The sequence below is a fragment of the Hemitrygon akajei genome, chromosome 7, assembly GCF_048418815.1.
Source record: "Hemitrygon akajei chromosome 7, sHemAka1.3, whole genome shotgun sequence".
Taxonomy (NCBI): domain Eukaryota; kingdom Metazoa; phylum Chordata; class Chondrichthyes; order Myliobatiformes; family Dasyatidae; genus Hemitrygon; species Hemitrygon akajei.
This window is the reverse complement of record NC_133130.1, coordinates 46,814,232-46,840,972: the sequence shown is the minus strand read 5'-3', so window position 1 is coordinate 46,840,972 and position 26,741 is coordinate 46,814,232. Positions and strand designations below refer to the sequence as shown.

Below are 26,741 nucleotides of genomic sequence, written 5' to 3'. Positions count from 1 at the left end.
AAAGAGGGAATTTATACCTGGAACTAGAGGAAATGGGCAGTGTGAATACTTCACACTGGTATTCACCAAGGCAAAGGACATGGAAGACAATGAGATCAGGGTACATCTAACAAGGCACCTCATGTTGGCTGATTTTCCAGAGCATCTCGATCTCAAGAAAGGCAGGCTGTTGGGCCTTTCGAAGAACATTAAGAAGGATATTCTCCAGGGCCTGTGAGATCTATCCTAGGCTACTCAGGGAATAAGAAAAGCTATTACTGGGGCCTTAACAGAGATCTTCATACTGTATCTTTTTTTAGCTACAGGTGAGATCACAGTGCCAGGAAAACACCAACTTTGTTCTATTGTTTAAGAAGGGAATATTAAAGGCCAGTGAGATTTACATCAGTGGAATGGAAATTATTAGAGAAGATTCTTAGGGATAGGATCAATTTGGATCTGGCTTGTTAGGTCATACCTTACAAACTTGATTAAGTTTTTGGAGGAGTGACGAAGATGTAGGGCAGTGAATTTTGTCTACATAGACCCTAGTAAAGCAATTGACAAAGTTTCTCATGGTAGGATGATTCAGAAAATTAAGGCACATGTGATCCATGGAGACTTAGCAGATTGGATTAAGAATGAAAGATAAAGGGTAATGACAGAGGGGTATTATTCCAACTGTAGATCTGTGACCAACGGTGCCCCACAAGGATCAGTGCTGGGACTTTTGTTGTCTCCGATATATATAAATGATTTTGACAACAATTGTATGTTCACTTCTTGGTAAGTTTGCAGATGACATCAAAATTGGTGGAGCTGTGCATATTGAAGTTTGTCAAAGGATTCAGTGGGATATGACCAATTGGGAATGTGAGCAGAGAAATGTGAAATGGAATGTTATCTAGACAAGTGTGAGGTGTTGCTTTTTGTGAGGTCAAATACAAAAGGAAAATATACAGTAAATGTCAGGAGCATTGATGTACAGAGAGATCTTGGAGTGCAAGCTTATAACCTCCTGAAAGAGGCAACACTTTAGCCTGAGTGGTAAGGAAGGCAGATGGCATGCTTGTCTTCATTAGGCATTGAGTTCAAGAGCCAAAAAGCTATGTTGCAGCTATATACAACTCTGGTTATGCCACATTTAGAGTTCCATGTAGTTCTGGTTGCAAGAATTACATGGGGACTACGAAGAGGGTGTAAAGGCCATTCACTAGGATGTTCCCTGGTTTAGATATTGTTTAATATAAGGAGAGGTTGGATAAACTTGGTGGCTGAGAGGCGACCTGATAGTGGCATATCAAATTATGAGACGCAGAATTAGAATAGAGTTCCCCCCCCCCCCTCAAGGAGGAAATACCAAATATTAGAGGGTGTGGGTTTAAGGTGAGGGGGAAAACCTTTTAAGGAGATTTGTGAGGTAAGTTTTTAACACAGTGAGTGGATACTTGGAACGTACTGCTTGGGAAATTGGTAGATGCAGATGTGACAGTAGCATTTAACCATGTGCAGGCAGCTGACATTGTTAAATTGGTATTAAGTTCAACAGAGGCATTTTGGGCCAAAGGATGTGTTCCTGTGCTGTTCAGTTCTATGTTTTATGTTCAATGTTCTACTTTTCTCATTGGCACAGCAGCGGCTTTGTTTTGCTCTAATAGCCAGCAGATGGCACATTTTCACAAAGAATCTCAGAAAAATTGCATTGCAATCTGTTACAATTGTAGAAATAGATTCAGAATCCGGTTTATTGTCACCGGCATGCATCTTGAAATTTGTTAACTTAGCAGCAGCAGTTCAATGCAATACATAATACAGAAGAAGAAATAAAAATTATAATAATAAATAAATTAGTAAATTAATTACAGTATATGTATATTGAACAGATAAAAAATAGTGCAAAAAGCAGAAATAATATGTATTAAAGAAGTGAGGTAGTGTCCACTGGTTCAATGTCCATTTAGGAATCGGATGGCAGCTGGGAAATATTAACGATGGCATGCCAATCAAAATCAGGTTTAATATCATTTGCATTAAATTTGTTCAGTTTGTGGCAACAGTACAAAGCAATACATGATAAATATAGACAAAAAACTGTGAATTACAGTAAGTATATATGTTAATATTAAATAAGTAGTGCAAAAACAGAAATAAAAAAAAGTAGTGAGGTGGTGTCCAAGGGTTCAATCAGATGGCAGAGGGGAAGAAGTTGTTCCTGAATCGCTGTGTGTGTGCCTTCGGGCTTCTGTATCTCCTACCTGATGGTAACAGTGAGAAAAGGGCATGCCCTGGGTGCTGGAGGTCCTTAATAATGGATGCTGCCTTTCTGAAACACTGCTCCTTGAAGTTGTCCTGGGTACTTTGTAGGCTAGAGCCCAAGATGGAGCTGACTAATTTTACAACCCTCTGCAGCTTCTTTCAGTCCTGTGCAGTAGCCCCCCCACCCCCACCCTGCCCATACCAGACAAAGATGCAGCCTGTCAGAATGCTCTCCATGGAGTACATCTATAGAAGTTTTTGAGTATTTTTGTTGACATGCCAAATCTCTTCCAACTCCTAATAAAGTACAGCAGCTGTCTTGCCTTCTTTCTCACTGCTTCAATATGTTGGGACCAGGTTAGGTCCTCAGAGAACTTGACATCCAGGAACTTAAAACTGCTCACTCTCTCCACTTCTAATTCCTCTGTGAGGATTTGTATGTGTTCCTTCTTCTTACCCTTCCTGAAGTCCACAATCAGCTCTTTTGTCTTACTGATGTTGAGTGCAAGGTTGTTGCTGTGACATCATTCCACTAGTTGGCATATGTCAGTCCTGTACACCCTCTCGTCTCCATCTGAGATTCTACCAACAATGGCTGTATCATCAGCATATTTATAGATGGTATTTGAGCTATGCCTAGCCACACAGTTATGGGTATAGACAGAGTAGAGCAGTGGGCTTAGCACACATTCCTGAGGTGCACCAGTTTTGAATGTCAGCGAGGAGGATATGTTATTACTAATCCACACAGATTGTGATCTTCCGGGTAGGAAATTGAGGATCCAATTGCAGAGGGAGGTACAGAGGCCCAGATTCTGCAACTTCTCAATCAGCACTGTGGGAATGATGGTATTTAATGCTGAGCTCTAGTCAATTAACAGCATCATGACATAGGTGTTTGTATTCAAAGTACAAAGAACGTTTATTTATCAAAATATGTTTACTATGTACAACCCCGAGATTCATCTTCTTACAGGCAAAGAAACCCAACAGAACCCATTAAAAAAAGAAGACTGTCAAACACTCAATGTGCCGAGAAAAAAAATCATGTAAATAATAAAAGTATTCCTTAAAGTGACATCAGTTACAGTATATTTTTGCATCAATCTGAATATGTGTTCTGGGAAATTTAATAATTCAAATAACCTGGTGTTTGTATTGTTATATGGGATTGTGCAATATTGTAACTGGCTGCTAGACAAATACATTTTATAAGTACGTTGTTGGCTATGACACGAGGAAATCTGCAGGACTGACCAAGGGTCTCGGCCCGAAACGTTGACAGTGCTTCTCCCTATAGATGCTGCCTGGCCTGCTGCGTTCCACCAGCAATTTGTGTGTTGTTGGCTATGATGTGCTTTGAGGTTGTTTTAAGGATTTGATAGGCACCAAATAAATTTAAGTTCTATCACATTTCCTTTCTTTCTATCACAATGAAAGATAATTGATATGCCTTTTAGTTTTCAGATATGAATACATAATTTTATAAGTTTAATTTAGCTTTTTTATTGTTAGCAATGTTGGAAAACTTCACTAAAGTAGGAAGTAAATTGCAATTATCGTCTAGGATTTATGCTATCATCTTTGGATTTTAAGTATAAAACTAAGGAGACTTGTTAGTTTCAATATATAAATGTAGATGCAATGAATCGAATGCACTTGTGCATGTTCATTCGTCCTTCATTCTCAAAGATGATGATGACAACTGAGTTGGTTTGATCTCTATGACTACCATGACTGATCAGGGTAATATGTGATTTAAACTCACTGTAATATACTGAGCATGAAAAGTTATTTTGGGTCTGCTTATACTTTTACTCTGCATCAGCAATTCTCCTTTGTCTATGGACTATAGATTCAGTATGAATGAAGCTAATCCAGATGAATATAGCAAGACCCTCTCAATACTCCAGGTCAATACCGAAACATTTATTTTGGTCTCCCTGAGTAATTTTTCCTTACTTTAGCTTCCTGTGAAAAAGTCTTATTTTGCATTCACTCGTTTTATATCTGGAAGACATGGTCAGGGTAATCTATTCTTTAAACTGTAACACACTGAGCAAGAGACATGGTTTGATTCCTTATCTGTGATATTATCTGTGGACTTTGGGTGTTTGGACTGTCTGTCCATGTTAAACCCTTGGTGACTAGGACCTCTGCATTTTATTTTCATCAGTTTCCTCAGATGCCTCATATGATAGTGGTTTAGTTTTACGACATGGTACTTGTACCTTGTTCAAATGTCACAGGCTTGCATCAGGATTGACAACCAATGGCCATGTGGACATTTAGTTTTGTTTGTAGACTCAAGTCCTACACGTAAGGTCAATGAGCTTTCTATGAGCTATACCTTGAGATGTTGAGCAAATCTTGCTATTGCAAGAATCTAATGTAAATTAGATATTGAATAATGAATTAACAAATTCAAAATAGGTAGCAAAAGAAAGTCTGCTAGGCATTCACATAAGGTTCATTATCATAAACCCTCAGCTCTTACACCAGATGCACAGCAGGATTCTCTGTTTGGGTTCAGGGATTATTCCCTGCATTTAATATTTTACTTCTTAAAATGATTTAACAGTACAAATGATCTACAAATTAACTGAACCTATAAAGGACTTCTCCAAACGCCTCTCTTTGTTTTACTGGTGATGATCTTCAGTTCCTTGTCTCTGTCTTTTGTTAAGTAGACATAGATTGCCTATTGAGTTATATTATCAACCAGTCCAAATTTTTAACTTCCCTAACAGGTCTTTCTCTTTTAGTTTCAGTAAATGTATGTTTAAAAATTTCATTGCTGTTATTGAATTCTCTTCAAAAGACTTCTGAATCATCAGAAAGTAATCATTATATAAACACAATGCAAGTAAATATCTGGAGCAATCTGTAAAACCTTGTTTCTCTACATAATTTCTATATCTTTTCATTTCTTTTCTATCTCTTTTTTCTCTCTAATATAGGTGAAAGAATTTGACAGTAATTACGTTGAATTGAAGGATTTTGCAAGTTCCACTGAGTGAAGTAAACTTTGTGGTAAATCGTGCTGGATTGGACTGTAATATGGAATGATCCAAAGGGAATTAGATGTAGTGGTTCTTCAGGAGGCTGCAGATGCTAAAATCTGGAGGAAAAACAAACTGCTGGTCGGTCAAACAGTGTCTGTGGAGGTGAAGGGATGATCAGTGCTTCTAGCTGAGACCCTACATCAGGACTAGTGGAGATTAATGGAGAGAGAGTTTGTATTGTTGTGCTCATTAAATCAGTACACTTCATTTAGGTGAGTAGCTGCATGTGGGATGCCCCTTCAATGAGGGCTGATGCGTGAATGCTGCAAGTGCTCTCAGCTCAACCAAAGGCAGGAGATGAGAAGGAGCAAATATAAATCCATCTCCAAGTTGTGACAACCGTTTATGTGGAGCCAGGATTTCACCAACACCATTAATCAGCTTAGCGAAGTGTCATACGCAATGGGTGCAGCATCTATGCCATTCTGCCCTGATTCCGATGCGTGTCATTTCTGCCACATGGGTGCTGTTTTGGGCACTCACAACTCTGCAATGCCATGCTTGTGAAGCAACAATATGCCCTGAGCTGCCACCTGGGAGCAGACTTCTGATCAAAGTGTACACAGACATGCATCTTTTGGCACTAAGTTCGGGAGCTAAGGATGCGGTGCATGTGCAACTCTCAGATTAACATGAACAAAGAGATACAGTGCAACATTGCTCTTCTACTTAAGCAGAGAGAAGCCCTGTCTGAACAGGCTGCTTTCCTGCTGGAGAATAGTTAAGGCATGTTTGAGATCATCCTGTAGGAGCAAACACAGGTGCTCTCCACTTGGATGCATCTTTATTGTGTTCAGAGTCCTGTACTCATCGTGCACAGAGCTGCTTCCATGGAGTAGACTGAATTCAGTGAAGATTTTGGGGACTAATACAGTAGTGGAGTGCTTTGGGTGCCATACAAATTTTTTTTTTACCCAGTCGTCTTGGAGATGGCCCATTGTAGTTTGGGACATTGATGATACCTTCAAGTGGGCACTAATTCACCTAGTGCAGCAGCATACAAATACCACATCCAGCATCTGAAACTAATTTAATTGGGAGCAGTCTGAAACTGGCCCAAGAGCTTCTCAGAGATCATCAAGTCCACTGTTAGGAAGAGTCTTTCAGTAGGTAGACTACAACCACACAGGATCACTGTAATGTGGTACTCAGAGCCATAAACCCACATATTGGATGCTAAAATGCAGGGATACCAAGAGGTCTATTTTGTTTTATTTCCACTTTAAAAAAAAATTAAGTTCATCTATTTTTTATTTTACCCAATATCATTTGGGTGGAACTAGAAATTTTGTGGGTGGATTTTGGCATTGTTGCATTGGCTGCCTTCAGAAACTTTAATATAAAAATGAATGCTATGTGCTCCAGGCTATTCCTCATTTGAATGATGCCTTCCCACCGAGGATTTAGCTGACTGGCTGCTGCACTCTTCATTATGAGATCTGGATATTCGTGCCAGCAACTGATTACATCTGAGTGCCAGCTTATTTTCCTCCTCAAGATTTCACCCTTCTCTTTTCGACATTCACTCTGTCATAGTTGCTTCTGAGACAGGGACTCTTATGAAAGGCAGTGTAATATGGAGGAGGTTGCTAGCAGAGACATGAAGTCAGAATCAGAGTCAGATTTAATATCACCGGCGTATATTGTGAAATCTGTTGCCTTTGCAGCACCAGTACAATGCAAAAGATAATAACAGAAAAATGTTAATTACAGTTTATAATAGTTAAATAAAAATTACTGGTGTGAAAATGGAAATAAAAAAGTAGTGAGGTAGTGCTCATGGTTTCAATGTCCATTCAAAAATCAGATGGCAGAGGGGAAGAAGCTGTTCCTGAATCGTTGAATGTGTCTTCAGGCTTCCGTACTTCCTCCATGATGGTAGCAATGAGGATGAGTGTCCTTAATGATGGATACCGCCTTTTTGAGGCATCGCTCCTTGAAGATGTCCTGGATGCTACAGAGGTTCGTACCCATAATGGAGATAACTAAGTTTACAATTCCCTGCAGCTTATGTCAATGCTGTGTAGTATCAACAACACCCCCCCTCCCACCATACCAGATGGCAATGCAGCCATTTAGAATGCACTCCACAGTACATCTGTAGAAAATTACAAGTACTTTTAGTGGCATTCCAAATCTCCTCAAATTCCTGAAGAAATATAGCTCCTGCCATGCCTTCTTAGAAGCTGCATCATTATGTTAGGTCCAGGTTAGATCCTCAGAGATTTTGACACCCAGAAACTTAAAATTGCTCACACTTTCCACTTCTGATCTCTCTATAATGACTGGTATGTGCTCCCTCGTCTTACCCTTCTTGAAGTCCACAATCAGTTTTTTGGTTTTACTGATGCTGAGTGCAAAGTTGTTGCTGTGACCACTCAACTAATGGATATATCTCGCTCTTGTATGCCCTCTTCTCACCATCTGAAATTCTGCCAACAATAGGCGTCAGCAAATTTATAGATGACATTTGAGCTGTGACTAGCCACACTATCATAGGTGTAGAGAGAGTAAATTGCAGTGGGTCCAGGTCCTTGCTGGGACAAGAGTTAATTCTAGCCATAACCAACCTCCCAAAGCACTTCACCACCGTAGATAGGAGCGCTACTGGACGATTGTCATTAAGGCAGTTCACCTTGCTCTTCTTGGGCACTGGTATAATTGTTACCCTTTTGTTTGAAGCAGTTGGGAACTTCCAATCGTAGCAATGAGAGATTTAAAATGTCTTTTGAACACCCCTGCCAGCTGGTTGGCACAGGTTTTCAGAGCCCTACCAAGCACTCCATTAATCTTCTGCAATGTGCCATTTCTGATGTAAATCTCTGTCTTGGGAGGGAATTAAATGAACATGTTCATGTACGAGAGCTGCAAGGTTTTGATGGGTTGTTGAGGGACGAGGTACATGTGGAAAGTCAGCAAATCTTGTAAGTTCCATAATCTGAAACTCTGGCAATCTTGCTGATGGAACTGAATCTCATATTTCCAGATTTGCTGAAGATACAAAACTAGGTAGAATTGTAAGCAGGGATGAAGATGCGAAGAATCTTCAAGTTGATATATACCAGCTGAGTGAGAAGGCAAGTATGAGATAAAGATGTCTTACTGTTATTATATGGTTTTGATGAGATATGTAATCAATATTTGTGTAGTATTTGAGTAATATTGTAAATGTATTGCTTGATGAAGCATTCTTCTGCTTACATAATGCATTATGTGAGAAGTACATGAATATCATACGTCATTACACCACCATGTCAAATGTGAACATCTCACTAATGAAAAGGAAAAGAAAAGCTAAGTAGACACAGATCCTAGATCCTGTGTTTTTCTTTCAATTAGTTTTGGAACCATAACAGTGGCAGTGACAAAGTTTTAAAATGAACCTGAGGTGACCACCTACCCATTGGAGTGCGGGACGGTTTTCTTAGGGAGGATGGAGAGATGTTCGAATTAAACAGACAAAATTAACAAGCAACAAGTATGGCCACGGGTTCATAAACCATGAGTACCGGGTGATAACAATAAATTTTAAAAAGCAACAGAAATGGCTGGCTATATTGGAAAGATAGACACGTTCGGTTGCACAATATGTGGCTACCTTGTTGCAATCCAGTTTTTACTTACGTTTCTTTCAAATCAGGCATTCTTCTGGGAACACGAGTGAATCTGCAGATGCTGGAAATAAATAAAAAACACAAAATGCTGGCAGAACTCAGCAGGCCAGACAGCATCTATGGGAGGAGGTAATAACGACGTTTCGGGCCGAAACCCTTCATCAGGAGTGAAGTAACGTGGGATGGTCGAGGGGGGATAAGAAGTGGGGGGAGGGATCCCCCCTCGACTATCCCACGTTACTTCACTCCTGATGAAGGGTTTCGGCCCGAAACGTCGTTATTACCTCCTCCCATAGATGCTGTCTGGCCTGCTGAGTTCTGCCAGCATTTTGTGTTTTTTCTTCTTCTGGGAATGTAGGATAAGTAAATTTTCCTCACTGTGTTACTCAGTTACACTGATAAGAAATGTTAGCACGTACAATGAAAATTAACTTGGATTCGCTGGGAGAATGAGAAGCAGCAAGTATGCTTAATGAGGAGATTTTCTCAGTTTCTTTTACTGCTGTTTACAAGTTAGTTCAGTCTTACTTTTGAAATGTGTGTCATTGTTGTTAACTCTGTCTACAACCATCAAATCCCTTGTTGTATTGTACATATTAAAACAATGCTGGTGTTCAATAATTAGAGAAAGAGTGAAATAATTTAGAATTGTAAAAGAGTGACCTAGATTCAGTGAATTAAACATCCACAGCTGCATTATTTTTATTGCCCCCTGGGGAAAAAAAGATTTGCATTTGCACGAGAATTCCGCTGTATTCTAACCAAAATTTCATATGCTCCCAAGCTCCCAGAATGTGGCCCTTTAGGGAACTGAAAGGTAGGTGGAACATGTAACTACAATGAAAAAATAGGAGGAGGAAAATACCAAACTTTGTCTCTCTCTGGCATCACAGAATTGGACTAATATAGATACTACGCCAAGCAGACCTTCCCATATACATGTCGCGGTGGCCAAGATTTCTGACATCTAAGTCCTAGTCAATACCTCAGACACATTTGCTGGATGCCCTGCAGAATTATGACTGGATGCTTAATGTAAATCTAATGATGAAATTTGCAAATGCATTTGCAGCTGTAATCTTGATCAATCTAAAATAATATACAGAAAAAATATAAATGGCACAAAAGATATCTGTGTCATAGATTAACGTTTGATGACAGAAATAAGGACAGCATTACTGAGCATAATTAAAACAAGTCCAAGTAATCTTTTCGATGCACTGGCAGCAACATATTGATGGGTATGCTCCATCGCCTGCAGCTGCACCAGAGGCAACTAGTAGTTAAGAAATAGATATAGCGGTTGGCATGTACATTTAAGAATTTACTTGGGGATCCATATAATTACGTATGCACTCATAAATTTACATTTGATTAATTCCTGGTTCATTTTATAAGACATGAGAAGGTAGAAGTGAAATACCCCTCTACCAAACAATAACGTAGATTTTTATTTTGCATGAATTCAACAACGAGTTTGTTCAAGTGACCAGCAAGGTGGTGGAGGGGGGAGGGTGGTATGGTGTGATTGAACACATTGGGCTGCTACAGGTTAATCATTAACACCAGAGTTAACACGTGGCACATGGCAGTCACTGGCTGATATTGCCACAATAGGCAATAAATTGAAAATTTTAGGTCATAAGCTTGAAGTATGGGGAAAAGAGATGGACACCATAAGACACTGGGGCAACTGCTCTTCTTATGCTTCAATGAAATATAAGTAGGAATTATGCAATTAGTAAGTTAGCATTCAGTGGTTTGAGTCTGTAGAACTGAAATCAGCTTTTCAAGAAATATACTGCTGTTTATATTGACTGAACAATGGTAATCTGAATTGCACATTAACTGATTCCATTCCAACTGGAATGGAATTTATAAAACAAATCACATAATGCAGGTTTAGTTCATACTGTGTAACAGATGTTATAGACCTTTAAAACAGCATGGGTTGGCAATATTAGAAGATTTTCCTTTGTTATTGTTTTATTTTGGTGACAAAGAACAGACAGCATGCTTTTCTTTTTCTCTCCTGGTGCCAGATGATTCAAAAATCAAAGTCTCAGAGTTATAATGCAGGCCCATCTCTTCACAATGTGGATATTTGCAGGAGACAGACTGTACAGAAAATGAACTCAGAGTTAATTTGTTGTTTTTTTTATGCCAGTTGATTTTATTTTTGTTCAATGATTAATCAAATGTTTATCGCTGCTCTAATTTTGTCACACAGTTTAAGGAAACAGATTTTTACTTGTTTACACAATTTCATATACTACTGTGACTCTTCAGGGTGAAATGCATTATAGAACTTTTAAAAAGTTCTGGTTAATACATGTAATACATATTGCCCTTAAATTGCAGTTATACACATTGTGTTAGATGATCCAAATGAAAGTTTAAATCAAAATGAAAAAAATTAAAATCTAATTACCAATATTTATTTTAGTTACTACTAGAAAAACAGTGAAAAAGGAATTGGTTTGAAGTTTTAGAAAAAGTATTACATTGACCAGGAATCTTGCATAATGTAACAGCTAAGGGGGAAAAAATTTACCCAAGGTTAACGTTTGTTAAAAGGTGAATTGAAACCACTAATATTAGAACAATCTAAAATCAGTGAGATAATAGGCCTATAAATTTATACCATGATGGTCTGGTTCAGTCAAGCTTGGAAAATTGTGAATGAACTCCTCCTCTCCTCCTCTCCTCCCTCTGGTCCCCCTCATCTTTCCCTTTCTCCCATTATCCACTGTCCTCCCCTATCAGATTCCTTCTTCTTCACCCTTTTATCTTTTCCAACTATCACCTCCCAGCTTTTTACTTCATCCCTTACCTCTGTTCACCCACTTGTTCCCTCACCTTTCTTCACCTATTACCTGCCAGCTTGTACTCCTTCCCCTCCTTCTAACTTTCCAGTCCCGATGAAGGGTCTTGGCCTGAAACATTGACTGTTTATATATCCACAGGTGCTGTCTGATCTGCTGAGTTCCTCCAAAATTTTATGTGTTAGTCTGGATTTGCAGCATCTTCAGAACATCTTGCGTTTAAAAGCTTGAATGGTTTGACTTCATCACTCATTAAGAAAGACACACAAATAGACTGTAGCATTGACATCCCAGAATTGAAGTTATACTCCAAGTGTTAAATTATGAGGAGAGATGATGATTGAAACTGATGTTTTATATTCTGGAATAAAGAAAGTTAAGAGATACAGTAATTAAAATTTTTTAAAATTAACAGATAGGGTAGAAGAACAGAAATCATATAGGTTGGGGAATCTTGGGTTACAAGACACTGTTCAACAAAATTAAAACCTGCTCTTTTCAGGAATGATGTTATTGACAGATGCCTGAAAAGTGTAACTTGCTCTTCTTTTGTATGCCAAATTGATCCTATGTGAGGCACTAGCATCCAATCAAGGAACCGTCAAGGCACAATCAGGGAATTGGTGAAATCCTGGTAACGATATCACTGAGGTGACCTTCAACCTTATTCATTCATTTCAGTGGCTGTCTGGATGTTTTTCAATGATAGTTGCCTGTAGTACCTGTTGCTGCCTTATCTTTCCAATGCTGACTGCTAGGAAGCCAATCAAAGCACACTTTCCAGGCTAGCCTCAGTCTAGTCGCACAACGCCTGCAGAGGAAGTGAGGGAAAGTAGGAAGAGTGGGGATTCACAGCATTCTACAATGTGAATTACAGCTGACAAGCGATGTTATGGCCCATTGATCCCCTTCTGAGGTTTGCACCATCAAGAGACAATGGAAAATACAATTCTGCAATCCCCTAAAATAGGCACATGCATATTGATTAATGCCTTGACATTTGTGAATGGTATTTGAAAAAATGGCAGACATGCTTGATTCAATTTTCTGATGGGTGGGACTTACACCAGAAATTGATGCAATTGCACTAAAACCTGTACCAAGTGGCTTTTATCATGTGTATAAAAATATTATTAATGCATCCAGTTTTTAGGTTTGGGGACTATGGAAATCTTTTTTGCAGATAGCAATTGATGTTAAGTCAATAGTAAATTCAAAATCTGACATTGAAGGATTTTTAATGACCAAAGATATTCAGGTATTTGGAAAAATATGAGTACAGTGGATTCTAGTTAACTGAGACACATTGTGACCAGTACATTTTGGCTCAATTAAATGGCTGCCCCAATTAGCCAAAGTTTGATTGAAATAGTTAAAGAACAACGACCACTTAACTGAGCAACAATAAATATCTTTAAATGAAATACAGAACAAATTAGAACACTACCAATACCTCTACAGTATTATAAAGTTGTGTATTAGTTTCTAATAGTTATCAATAGAGGAATTATTCTGCTGTGTTCTTATGATAAACTGTAAGTGAACTAAATCTGCTCAGACACCTAGTGCAGATAAAGAACTGCCTTCATACAATGCTTTAGATGGCTGCATCCTCCAAATCTTCATTTTCATTGTAACATTCAAGATGATTGTTAGTGCCTTCAAATTCCTCATAGTTCCTAACTTGTTGAAGAAGTGAAATCATTTCACTTTCACTCCTGGAAGTCTCTGGCATTTCAAAGCCTGAATGCTTGAAGCCGCGATAAGCCAAACAGATCTGCTTATTTCTCGTCAACTATCAGTGACAAAAATCTCAGCCTTCTGAGCACAAACACATGCAATTGACACTATTTAAAAACTGATTGCACTCAGCATGATGTAGCGTCTAACAGCCGCACAAATGCATGAGACTGATTTTAGTTAGAAACTGTTCGGCAACAATCTCCTGCTCCAATTAAGCAGCATAGTGTCCCAAATAAACAAAGGGAATTCTGGCTACTTTCTTGATTTAGTTTTTGTTTGTAAGAGTTGTCTAAATCAAATGGCTTCACCTCTTAACTGGTGGCCCAATGAACCAGAATCCACAGTATATAAATATGAGTCATGAACTCATTGAATACTGTAACATTTGCATAGTGCATAGTCTATTCATGTTCCAATATTCCTGTTTCTAATATTAAATTGATAAATTATAGCATTAATAATATGCATGTGTTACAACAGGATATATGATTAATAAAACACAGAATGTGTATTTAGGAAAAAACAAATCTTATCAGAATGCAAGAGCTGGCATTATTAGTAAATTCAAGCACAATGTTCCAGGAAGCAGTTATAATCAGTACATAGTGTACTTCAATAAAGTACACCTAGTGACTCATTACTATTTATTAACTGTTATCATAATATTTTATTTTAAACCCTGCACATTTTGCACAGGACCACAGCTGGCTAACCTAGAATGTTGCTGGGGAGTTGTGGGTTCACAAGACATTTGTAATGAACAGTATTCTGCACTATATTTCATGGCCTTAGAATGTTTCTCAGTAAAAAAGGAGCAAATCTGATTTATGTTGAAACTTAAATTATATTCCCCTCTTCGAGATGGATAGCAGAAGCCTATTAAATCCCTTTCCTTGGATGTGGGACATTATTTATATACGACAGGATCCATGGCACTTCTGTTATCAAAAGTGCTCTTGCCAAAGCTCAGCTTGCAGCAGGCAGGAGTTTGAAAGAGATGCTTCTGAATATTTAAAAAGTGCCTGAAATTAGGTAATAAGACTGTTTTGAAGACTCCTCCAATTTCCCATGATAATTTTGGAAAAGAACATAAAGTCTGATGTGGACTGGGGCAATGTAACACTTTCACAACATGCAGTAAGATAATGATAAGCTCTATTACTGGAAGGCTCCCCAATTCTACCACCACTTAGGTTAAATTATGTAGTTAAATTTGGCCTCTTCTTTCTCATCCAGAATTGCTGAGGGGAATGACGAATTCCTGTAAGCTCACTTCTATTGTGAATACATGAAATATGTGGAAATCTTTAATAATATCATTCTGGAATGACTTGCAGATTGCATGTATAGATGAATATTTTCTGTAAAATTAACAGATTTTAGCAGTGTTTGCTGAAGCAGGAAGCTGATGCTTACCAGGAAAATTTGAAATCAGTTAGTTAATATAATTTTGTGAGAGAGAACAAAATACAAAGAAAAAAGTTAATTGAAGCAATTTGGGATAGTTTGATGTATCAGTTAATGATTGACAAATTGTATTTTAATGTAAATTAATGCAAGGTGATTTATATCTGTTGGAAAGATGTTACCGTTAAACAACATTCAGTGGAAGGTTGGAGTTCCCTTATTTGAAATCAGATGATTAATTATCAATTGATAGTTATCCAAGTCATGTTTCAGACTTGTAATCATAAGTATGTATAAATACTGATAAATTCTTGAAAGTGCTAGATTGAACTGAACTGAACTGAAACTGAACATTCCTGGACTGTTTAATTGACTTTGTGGTTTGATGTTTAATATTCTGTGTTCTTCTTTCTTTTTTACTGTTTGTGTGATTGGTCTTTTTCTTGCATGTTTGGGGGTTTGATGTTTTTCTTTGAACAGTTTCCATAGTTTTCTTTTTTTTCTTGACTGTGGGAAGATGAATCTCAGGGTTGTATACTGTATACATACTTTGATAATAACTGTACTTTGAATCTTTGAAAGTGTGATGTAATCCACAAATGCTTGAAATTGCATAAAATATCAATTATCAAATAATTTTGCTCCCTGTACCTTTGCACTTTCTAAAATATGCTGTTATGTATTGTCATCCAAGGATTTCAAGCACTACCTTTAAAGTATAGTCTTTTATACTTATTGTGTTTTATTCAGACTTTGAGAACAGGATGTGATCTGGCATGCAAAAATTCAATTGTATGATAAGAAAGAAACTTGCATGTTGCTTGCAAAAAAGGTGAAGTAGAAAAACAATTTGTCAATCAAGCTAAAACCAAAATACTCTTTTTATTCTGAGATCAGGAGGATGCAGCTGCAAGCAGCACCACTTCTTTTTTGAAATAGATAACGTAACTACTGGTAGCCTGAATGCTCCCAGTAAAGTACTGCTTGTATGGAGTTATGCATCATTTATTCTCAGTACTTGGGTAAACAATCTCTGTTAATCATTCAGGTGAAGGATAAGAATGGAGAATTATTTTATATATTGCAAATAATTTTGCAAACTCAAAAAATTACAGTTTATATATATTTTACCTTGCTAAACTTCCATTCAATTTATACAAGGTATATTATATAGTCAATAGAAGAACAACATATTTTGAAATATGAAAGAGTGCCATTTTAAAAAAGGCATCAGCAATTTGTAGTTGTTTTCTGGGTGACATGAAGTGTGCATCTTTTATCTTTTTTTATCCTTGATATTTCTCCTAATCTGAGGATTCTGAGATGGGACAGATGGTACTTCACAAGACTGCTGTGTAGCTGGTGATGCTGCACACTCCCATTGTAAATATACTAAGTGTTCATTGCCTTTCTGGATGTTCCTTCTCCATTTTGAGCCGTCATGAATGAGGGATTTCCAGGAGCTGTTGAGGATGTAAGATTTTTTAAAGAAAACTTTAAACATTTTTATTGTACTTCTGGAAATCGCTCAGATTAGCATGTTGACTTTGGAGTCTTGTGCCCGACACGAGGACAATATGGCCATGCCACTGGACTGGTTGAGTGTAAACAAAGACTCAGTGCTGGAAATATTCACCTAGGATTACAGGCTGATGTTGGTTCAACTGTTATATTAATAAATTTTCAGGTTATTGCAGTATCGACATTGGTGATACATTTCCAGTGCCAAAGGTTGTCCATGTCTCTGAAGCAAACAGAAGAACAACAATCACTGTTGCTTAGCAGACAATGAGTTTGGTGCTGGGTTTCAAACCTTTGGGTACATTTTCTACATTAAGTCAAAGGCTGCTTGTACATCAAGGTTGAGCTTAATTTTATTACCAACATCTTTCTTCAGTGAATGATGACATCCAAAATGAGGTCCACATTTTCCATGCATTTGCAATATATCTTGATTGTCACAGAGTGGTGTTGGTGGACACTTTCAGGTGTTTAATGTAAGGCAAGTTTTTTTTCCTTCAGTGAAGGAGTCAATGGTGACTCAATGGAACTCAGTCTCCAAATCTGCACATTTGCAAGTAACACTGTGTACTATAATTCAGTAATTGATTCTAGATTGGAAATGACATAATTGAACATCTATCATTCATCCTACAAATTAATGTCACTCCACTGGGAAGCTTGTTGGAGTTGAGGTGCAATATTTGCATGAAGAACTATTGTTGTAGAAGCATACAGAGCAGAAGCACACCTTCAGCCCATTGTGTTCATACTGATCATGAAATACCCAGTTATACTAATCCCATTTTGTTCTCCCCACATTTCTAGCAAGTACCCTTAGATTCACCACTCAACCAAGCACCAGGGGAAATTTACAGTGGCCAATTCATCTCTCACCCCACTCACCAACGGGATGTGGAAAGAAACAAGTGCACCCAAGGAAGCCCATATGGTCAAAGAGAGAACATTATATATTCCACACAGACAGCATCTGAGATCAGGATTGTACCTAGGATGCTGGTGCTGTGAAGCTGCAGCTCTATTAGCTGCACCACTATTCCATCCCTTGGTGTGATGGCATAGTTTTGCTTAACCGCGGTATGCATTTTGTATTGAGTGTTTGATGATTCATTTTGTTAGGATCACAACTGGCATGCCATCATGAATGCAAAGTTAGAACATAGAGCAGCACAGCACAACATAGGGCCTTCAGCCCATGATGTTGTGCTGACCTTTAAACCTATTCCAGGATCAATCTAACACTTTCCTCCCACATAGCCCTCCATTTTTCTGTCATCCACTGTATGTGCCTATCTAAGTCTCTTAAATGTCTCTAATATAGCTGCCTCTACTATCACCCCGAGCAGTGTGTTCCACACACTTACCACTCTCTATGTAAAAAAACCTACCTCTGACTTCCCCTCTATACTTTCCTCCAATTGCCTTAAAATTATGCCCCTTGTGTTAGCTATTGCTGGCCCTGGAAAAAGCCTGTGGCTGTCCTCTCTTTCTATACATTTTATCATATCTTTTACTCTTTCATTAGTAGTTGCTAATGAAAATACTAATGCGCGTGGAAAGAAACAAAACTCATGTGAATAGGAGTAGGAGTAAGTTACCTGGCTCTTCAAGCTAGTCTCACTATTTAACATGACCAATCTGCACCAGGCCTCAGTTCATTTTCTGTCAATTCCTCATAGCCTTCCATTCTTTGATTTTTCAGTTTATTTATCCCCTCATTAAATGCCTCCTGTGAACTAGTTTTCCCAACTTATGGCATAGAAATTTCAGAGACTCACCATCTTCTGCAACAGGAGTACAGCAGATGATAAAATACACACAGACAAATTGGGATAATTGTATCAATGAAAGACCGTACCCAAAAGGACAGACAAACAACCCATGTGCATAAGGAAACAAACTGTGCAAATACAAAAGAAAAAGAAATAATATATAAATAATTAATAAACATAAAGAACGTGAAATGAAGAGTCCTTGAAGGTGAATCCATAGGTTGTGTGAACAGTTCAGTGGTGGGCGAGTGAAGTTGAATGAAGTTAACCCCTCGGTTCAAGAGCCTGAAGGTTGAGGGGTAATAACTGTTGCTGTACCTGATGGAGTGGGTCATAAGGCTCCTGTACCATTTTCCTGATGGCAACAGTGCCAAGAGAGCATGTCCTGGGTGGTGGGGGTCCATGATGATGGAAGCTGCAATCCTGCTCTCTGTATGGATATACACAATGGTGGGAAGGGCTTTACTCTTGATGGACTGGGCGGTATCCATTACTTTTGTAGGATTTTCCATTTGAGGGCATTGCTGTTTCTATTCCACGCCTTGATACAACCAGTGAATATACTCTCCACCACACATCTATAGAAGTTTGTCAAAGTATTAGAGGTCATTCAAATCTTTGCAAACTTCTAAGAAAATAGAGGAAGTAGAGGTTTTGCCTTAGATAAAATTTGAATGATTACAAATCTGTTCTTAATTATTTTTCTGGGTATCTGCGTATTTTAACATTTCAGAAAATTTGTAAGGATCAACATTTTCACTGACTGAGCTTCCATGTATTGATCTGACAATGAGCTGGTTGAATATGTATTGCTGTAGAGGTCAATGTACTGTATGACTTTCCAGTTTATGTAGCTAAAGTACTGTTATGTATATTAACACAGATTTTAGGCTTGATGCAGAAACAAGAATGCTCCTTTATCTTTACATTAATAATATGTGAAGAAATTTAGCATGTTGTAAAAGAGAGAATTACAATGAAAATTAGCTCTGTTTATAAAGTTCTGTTCATTTGAAAAGTCCTTAAGAAATTTTACATGAATCAAATTTAATAGTAGATTAGAAACAACAATCGAAAGACATTCTAAGAGGAGTGGACTATTTTCATTGTTCAAGAATGCATAATCCAAATGCATATTGTTTGGAGAGTTTGCTTGTTAATGTACAATAAAAACAAAAAAAAAAACCACATTCAGCAAGTTAGGAAGCATCTGCAGAAAGAGAAAGAAATTTAACACCTTTGATCTGAGACATTAACCTTCTCTCTCTTTCTAAGTTTTTCTTTCATGAACACAGGAGGCCATTCAGCCAGCTGTTGGAGCAATCCCATCAATCCCTATTTGTTTCCCTGTAATTTATACCTTTCCACCTTATAATTCCCCTTGTTCCCTTCATCCCACTGCCCACACTCCCCCAGCCTAAAGCAGGGCCCATTTACTGCAGCAATTCAACATTTCAACTGGCACATCTTTGGGATGTGGGAAGAAAATGGAGCATTTAGGAGAAACTTACATGATAACTAGGAGGACTTGCAAACTCCACACAGACAGAACCGGAGGTTTGGATCAAATCCAAGTCATGAGACCACATCTCTAACTACTGCATCGATGTGTCACCCTTTCCACAGATGTTGTCTGACCTGCTTTGTGCTTCCAATAAGTTTCTGCTTTTATTCCCATTTTCCAGCATCTGCGGTGTTTTGTTGATTTTAAAGTTTTTGCACACACACTCTCAGACTAGTATTTCACTGGTGGAGAAGTTAGAGCAGACATTGAGCTGTGCTCTTAGTTGTGGACTGGGCTGCCAGCGGCAGTGGTGGAAGTGGAAATGATAGGGTATTTTAAGAGACTCCTGGATAGGTACATGGAGCTTAGAAAAATAGAGGGCTATGGGTAGCCTAGGTAGGTCTAAGGTAAGAACATGTTTGGCACAGCTTTGTGGGCCGAAGGGCCTGTATTGTGCTGCAGGTTTTCTATGTTTCTATCAAGCCTGCATCTCGGAGAGTAGTGATGTTACCTGTTTATTAGGGACTTTGTATATTTATCCCAATTGGCATCCAACTGAACTGAAACCTGCTAGCCATTAATAACTGTTTTAACTAATGTACATAATTGGCAAAGATGTTAGGTGTCCTAAGTTTGGCCAAACTACAGCGGAGCATTTACTGATTATATTTAACCAGGAAATGTTTCATACAAAATCTAAGAAAACGTCAAAGTATGAAGAAAAAATGTTAGGACCCATCATTGGTCAAACTGGAAAGGTTTTGCCAACGATGGATTCTGTCATTTAAAAAAAATTTTCTCCCTGATCCCAGGAAAAGATGACCGAAAGTTACATACCATCAACATCATTGCAATTTACATCAACAATCCTGATTATTTGCTCTCCACGAGTTTTGTTCTTACGCCGTCGAGCGTTGATTCAAAGGAACATTCATTTGATGAAAGTTGATCCATTCCCTTTTTACACCTGATCTCCGTCTCATCTACCCCACGGCAATATTTGCGCCCATTTGTAGTACTTATGTATGAGAAAGCTGTCAACCTTGATGACAAGTAAGAGATGGGATTAGAAACTCATACAACTATATTATAAATAGTGAGATGCAGTATAAGCAAAGGCTTGTTTTGTGCCGGTGAGGCTCGCCACATTTATATAAGATGCTGATGTTGCGTTCGTTCGCTCTCAGGTAGACGTACACAGGACAGCAGGCAACGAGAAACAGACGGGATTAGGTGAAGCGTGTGCAGCGTGGTGTTGTGCTGCATTTACTGGGAACTGATGGGGGAGTGGAGAAAGCACGCTCGCTCCTGTCCAAACTCGCTCCCGGAGTTTGCTGAGGATGCGCGCTCTCGCGGCGTGGCGCGCCGAGCAGGGGCACGAGAAGGCGGGGGAGGTAGACAAGGCTTCACCGAGCTCCTCGCCCCACGCACAGTCTGCGCTGTTACCATGAGCTGGGAAGATCGAGAGCTGCAGCCCTGCATCCCGATCGCCCCATCCATCGCACTAGCTCGGCCACTGCAGCATTACCACTGAGAAGAGAGAATGGCGGGGGGAAGGAAAGGACTTGTTGCCCCACAAAATACTTTTTTGGAGAATATTGTCCGGCGATCCAATGGTAAGCAGGAAGAGTCTCTCCATCCTTGTTCTTAAAAGTTGGGTATATATTGCCCAAAAACAAAAGTGTGATTTTGTTCTGTTTTTAAAGAATGCCTCCGTCTTGCTATGTGTTTCTAGGGTGTTCCTTACCCTATTTACGGGTATCCCAGAGGACCCTCATTACAAGTTCCAGGGAAATACTCTGTGATTTAATTCCAGTGTGAATGCAGCATCAGCAGTAGTATATGGGCTGATGTCCACGTTCTGCAGGGGGGTTGGCACACACTGTAAGTGCAGTATCTAGAATCCATTCCTTGACCTGAATTGTTTTGCGATTTCCGTTCCCATCCTGTCTTATTCCCACGCTCTCCATTATCGGGAATGGAACCAGGGGTAACGGGGTAGAGAAAATGCCTTTAAAGCACAAATTGAAATCGTGCATCCTGCAGTGTTTAAGATCGGTGAGCATTTAATGCAGCAGGCTGTCAGCCTGAAAACACTGCAAGTTTTTGCAGTCAAAGATGTAAACTCTCTGGATTATGGGTAGGAACGTTGTAATGCTGGGCATTGAGTGCCCCAAACAATCTTATTTTAACAAGATTTTGAAACGTTTCCCTAATTTTCGGGATGTGGCAGAATACGCCGAGTACTAATCCACTTCCCAAATGAAGCGGGAAAACGCTTTTTTATGAATATCACGATGCTGATGTTTTTGTTGCGCTGCTCTCATTTATTCCGCTCCAAGTGAAAGGCACATCAGCCAAGGATAAAACTGAAATCTTTTCATACTCATCACCTGTGCACCTTTGATAATGCAGCGCATTGCTTGGACCCACAGTGAGATAGAGATTTTTGAACATATTTGCACCTCTGTTTTAGTGTTAGAATGTTAATAGCGTAATCGTTTTGGAACAGCGATTACTATAGCAATACGGTCAGTAGACAGCGACACTGCATGATCAAGGAGAAGCATTGTTGTTAGATTGTGTTGATTTTATTTTTCGTGCGGCTTTCTTTTTGTTTCGTTGCAGCGGGGGTTTCCCATCTAGTTGGGTTCTGTTAACAGCCTAGTTTGTATAATTGCACAGGTCGTACAAATAGCAACGCGGTCAATTTGCAACTTCGATCTGCTGGCAAAGGAACTATTTAAGGTGGAATGTTCTATTTGGATGCTACTCTTTGGTAGACCATACTCAACGAAACTTCAAAAGCCCCCCCAGTATTTTGTTTTGCTTAAAATCGACTTAACTGAGTTACAGATCAGATCCTGTTGAGAAAAAGAAATTATTTAAACAAATTACGAGCTCACTATAAATTTTGTGATTCTTGCTGATTTCGAAGGACATTGTGGAATTTATAGTTTAGAGCTATAAAGTTTAGTTTCGAAAGTATACATTCTGGGAATAATGTACATTACACCTCAATACACTTTGTAGATAGGGAATTTGAAAATCCTTGTATGAGAAGTGGTCGTGAGTTTTGGTTCTGTTTTCTCTAGCATTGGAAGCTCAAACATTGTTAAGGTCTCGGAGTAAACTGAAGATTCAAATTTATCCTGTAAGGAAGAATGTTCTGACCAGATTTGAATGTACTTGACTAAATTTGCAAATGATTTCAATTCATTGTATGCAGTAGCTAATAATATTGTTGCTTTAATCCTGAAAACCGGACGGGTTAGTCAAGGAAAGAGACAAGATCAATACGCTTTGTTCTCGATGCATTCGTTCCTGCAGGGAACTTGCTCGGCTATCCATCCCCTATAGTTACAAATAGGTATTCTGATTTCAAAACTAATAAATAAACTACTTCATCAGCCATTAATAAATTATGACCGTTGGTTTGCCTGTCATTTTTTTTTGTTCTGCGTTATTGGTAAATTGAAAAGTATTAACTTTTCAGAGAACAAGCATTTCTCAAGATGATGTATTGATAAAAGAACTGAGAATAATGACATAATGTCACGCGCCTAACAGATCTGAAGCAAAAAGATGCATTTGCTGAAAGAACCCTGTCTTTTATTTTTGGGTCCATTTTGTACTTGTTATCTTGTGAACTTTCACATCTTTGTGGTAGGCATGAGCCAATAAAGTATTTGCTTCAATCTTACACTTTTAAGCTCTATTCTCTGTTCTAGTACCCAACCTAAAGGAATGTTCATTTGAACAAAACCACTGCTTTGTCAACTTGAGCTACACTTTATTCTTTCATGTCTTATTGGTGGTTATGTTTCTGCTGTCCTTTGCAAAATTAAAATTGCATTACTTTGATGGGAATTACTTTATTTTTAAAAATCATTTTCATAATAGAAAATGGTGATTAGTAAACCATTGGTTTTTTTAATTACATATCCAAGAATAAAAAGAGTATCAAATTGTACAGTTTCCATGATTAAGTGTAGTCAGTTATTGATCTTTTAAAGTAATAAATTTATATCATTCATTAATATTGTCTCAGTTAATTGTATATTGATTTGTCTGCTACTTGGTAATGGGCAGTCTTTATAAATGATATCTGACCCTTCACTTAGGTGGACATAAAGTGATTTGTTCAAGAGAGGATAGAAATAACTTTGTCATATAAAACATTAAACTGGATTGAAGGAGGCAGGAGCAGTGATAGAGGTAGAACAGTGGATAAGAATGAAACCATATGGCGCATGGGACAAATATACAGGAGTCATTTTCTGTGGAACTGTTTTTTAAAAGAAGTTACATGGAGATATTCTCATCAAAGTTTTTTTCTGATGTTGTTTTAGAGAATCCAAGTAAAGTCACATAAACTGTGAATGTCAAGGAGTGAATGTATCATTTTGATTGGCATCAGGCAGGATTCAAAGTATAACATTTGCAAAGAATTACAAACATTTAAATTTTTCTCCACTTTGTATTAATATTTCTCCATGCCCCCAGCTATGAGATAAATAGATTTTTAAATAGTTTTCAAGGCATATTTTAATGCTGGTAAATGATTTGTACTTTTCCCTAAACCAATTAGATGCAGCTGGAATGTTTTCTCACACTTTATTACCTTAGAGTCCCATTTCTCAGTATGCACTTTGTCAGACATCCAAATGACATCTCCTAAAAATTACAGTTCAACCAGTTTGCCAGAACTGATATCTTCAAATGCTTCTTTTAAGTCTCATTTACTAGACTGTTTAACCTGTTCAGCATTGGAAAGTTTGATGATAAGGGCTTGATTTCCCTATTTTGTACAGTATCTATTCCTTTCTCTCTGTTCTATGTCATCGTTAGGATTGCACCTGCAGCTGCTATAGAACCACAACTACCTGGCCTGTTGCATGTTGTTTACTGGTGCCGAACACCTGTTTCAGAGTCTGTTTCATTAAAGTAGGTGGGGCCTGCTCCCTGCAAATGCAGACTAATCTGTGAAGGTCACCAGCAACTCACTTGGTGGATCTTTAATGGAAGGCTGGCAGCCAATGAAGACTAGGTAGGTTTTTGTTCATGGAGTCATAGAGTCACAGAATCAGGCCCTTCAGCCTAGTCCCATTGACCTGCACCTCAGCCATAGCCTTCCATACCCCTATCGGAATTTCTCTTAGATGTTGAAATCAAGCCTGCATCCACCACTTTTGCTGGCAGATCGTTCAACACTCACACCACTCTTTGAGTGAAGAAGTTTTCCCTCATGTACCCTTTAAACATTTCACCTTTCACCCTTGACCCATGACTTCTGGCTCCAGTGACACTCAATCTCAGTGGAAAGAGCCTGCTTGCATTTACCCTATTTATACCCCTCATAATTTGACATACCTCTATCAAATCTCCCCTCAATCTTCTAGGCTCTAGAGAATAACCTATTGAACTTTCTCCCTATTTATCTATCGATCTATCTATTTATTTATTTAGAAATACAATGTGGCTCTTCTGGCCCTTTGAGCCATGCCGCCGGAAACTTCTGAATTAACTCTAGACTAATCTGGGATAATTTATAATTATCAATTAACCTACTAACTGGTACGTCTTTGGACTGTGGGAGGAAACCAGAGCACCTGGAGGAATTCCATGCATTCCAAGAGGAGGATGTATCATCTCCTTACGGGGAACACTGGTATTGAATTCTGTACTGTGATGCCCCAATCTGTAATAGTGTTGTTTTAACTATTACACTACTGTGGCGCTCACAGTAACTCAGTCCTGGCAACATTCTTGTAAATTTTCTCTGTACTCTTTCAATGTTATTGATATCTTTCCTGTAGGTAGGTGACCAGACTACTCCAAATTAGGCCTTACCAATGTTTTATACAACTTGAACATAACATCCCAACTCCTGTACTCAGTAGCTTGATTTATAAAGGCCAATGGGCCAAAAACTCTCATTACGACCCTTCCCTTCATTCCCATAGTATGCACAGTAGTATACCTGTTATAGAGGGGAGCAGCCATAAATGTTGCCTTTCTCCTTCCCCCTCCCCCCTCCTGCTGGTCACCCAGTGACCTGTGTCCTGTACCTTGGGTGCAACTAACTCCCTTTCTGTACTCTCAGCCAACCCCTCAGTCTCCAGAATGATCCAGAGTTCATCCAGCTCCAGCTCCAGTTCCTTAACACGGTCTGTAAGAAGCTGCAGCTGGGTGCACTTTTTGCAGGCATAGTTGTCAGAGTCACTGGAGATCTTCCTTCCTTCGCACAGTCCACTATCCTGCCTGACACCCCCAATGCACTAACTGTGCAGTAAGAAAGAAATGAAGAAAAATTAAACAAAAAAGATCTACCTACAGCTTCCAGCTCTACTTGTCAAAGCCTCTGTGAGCCAAAACCTGCACTCCCCACTCCGCTTAAACCTAAATTCATTTTATTGGACCTTGTGAAGTTCCCAATCCCACGCACCCAAATGTCTCTAAGTGAAGTGCGGTGAACAGTATGTCCCGACTGCCCCAATTTCTTCTTTGAAATCTCTCTTGCTACGCGTACTCTCAACATCTCCTGGTATGTGTGTGGCACACTGGATGTCCCAACTGTCCCCTTTTGCTTCATTTGAAATCTCTCACTACGCACACTCCCACATCTCGTGATGTTTGGTGCTAAGAAAGTCCTAACTGGCCCTGCTTGCTCCTTTTGGTAACTCTCTCTTGCTACATACACTCTAGTGTCTCCTAGTGGTGTGTGGCACACAGAGTGTCCCGACTGCCCCCATTTTCTTCTTTTGAAATCTCTCTCTAGATATACACACTCCAAAGTCTGCTAATGATGTGTGGTACACAGTATTTATTAAAGTTTTAAAAAATACTTGAAGTTGGAGACAGCAGTGATGCTCTTGTCTCCTCTGCCATTTTCTTGGCTGTTGATGGCTCATATTTGCCCGTTCTAGGGGGGGGGTGGGGGAGAGAGAGAGAGAGAGAGAGAGAGAGAGAGGGAGAGAGGGAGGGAGGGAGAGAGAGAGAGAGAGAGAGAGAGAGAGAGAGAGGGAGAGAGGGAGGGAGGGAGAGAGAGAGAG

General features: G+C 38.9%; 1 protein-coding gene across 2 annotated transcripts in view; it reads left to right on the top strand.

The window, feature by feature from the left end:
- The first annotated feature begins 21,100 nt into the window (after nucleotides 1-21,100).
- The window catches only part of kcnh1a (potassium voltage-gated channel, subfamily H (eag-related), member 1a), a 263,321-nt gene continuing 257,680 nt past the window's right edge, over nucleotides 21,101-26,741 (top strand). For both annotated transcript variants that reach the window (XR_012099590.1, XM_073050741.1), the window contains exon 1: nucleotides 21,101-21,302. Coding sequence is in view for 1 of the 2 variants with exons in the window: in XM_073050741.1 (XP_072906842.1) it covers nucleotides 21,230-21,302 (73 nt within the window). In the remaining variant the exon portion in view is untranslated. The remainder of the gene's footprint in view (nucleotides 21,303-26,741) is intronic.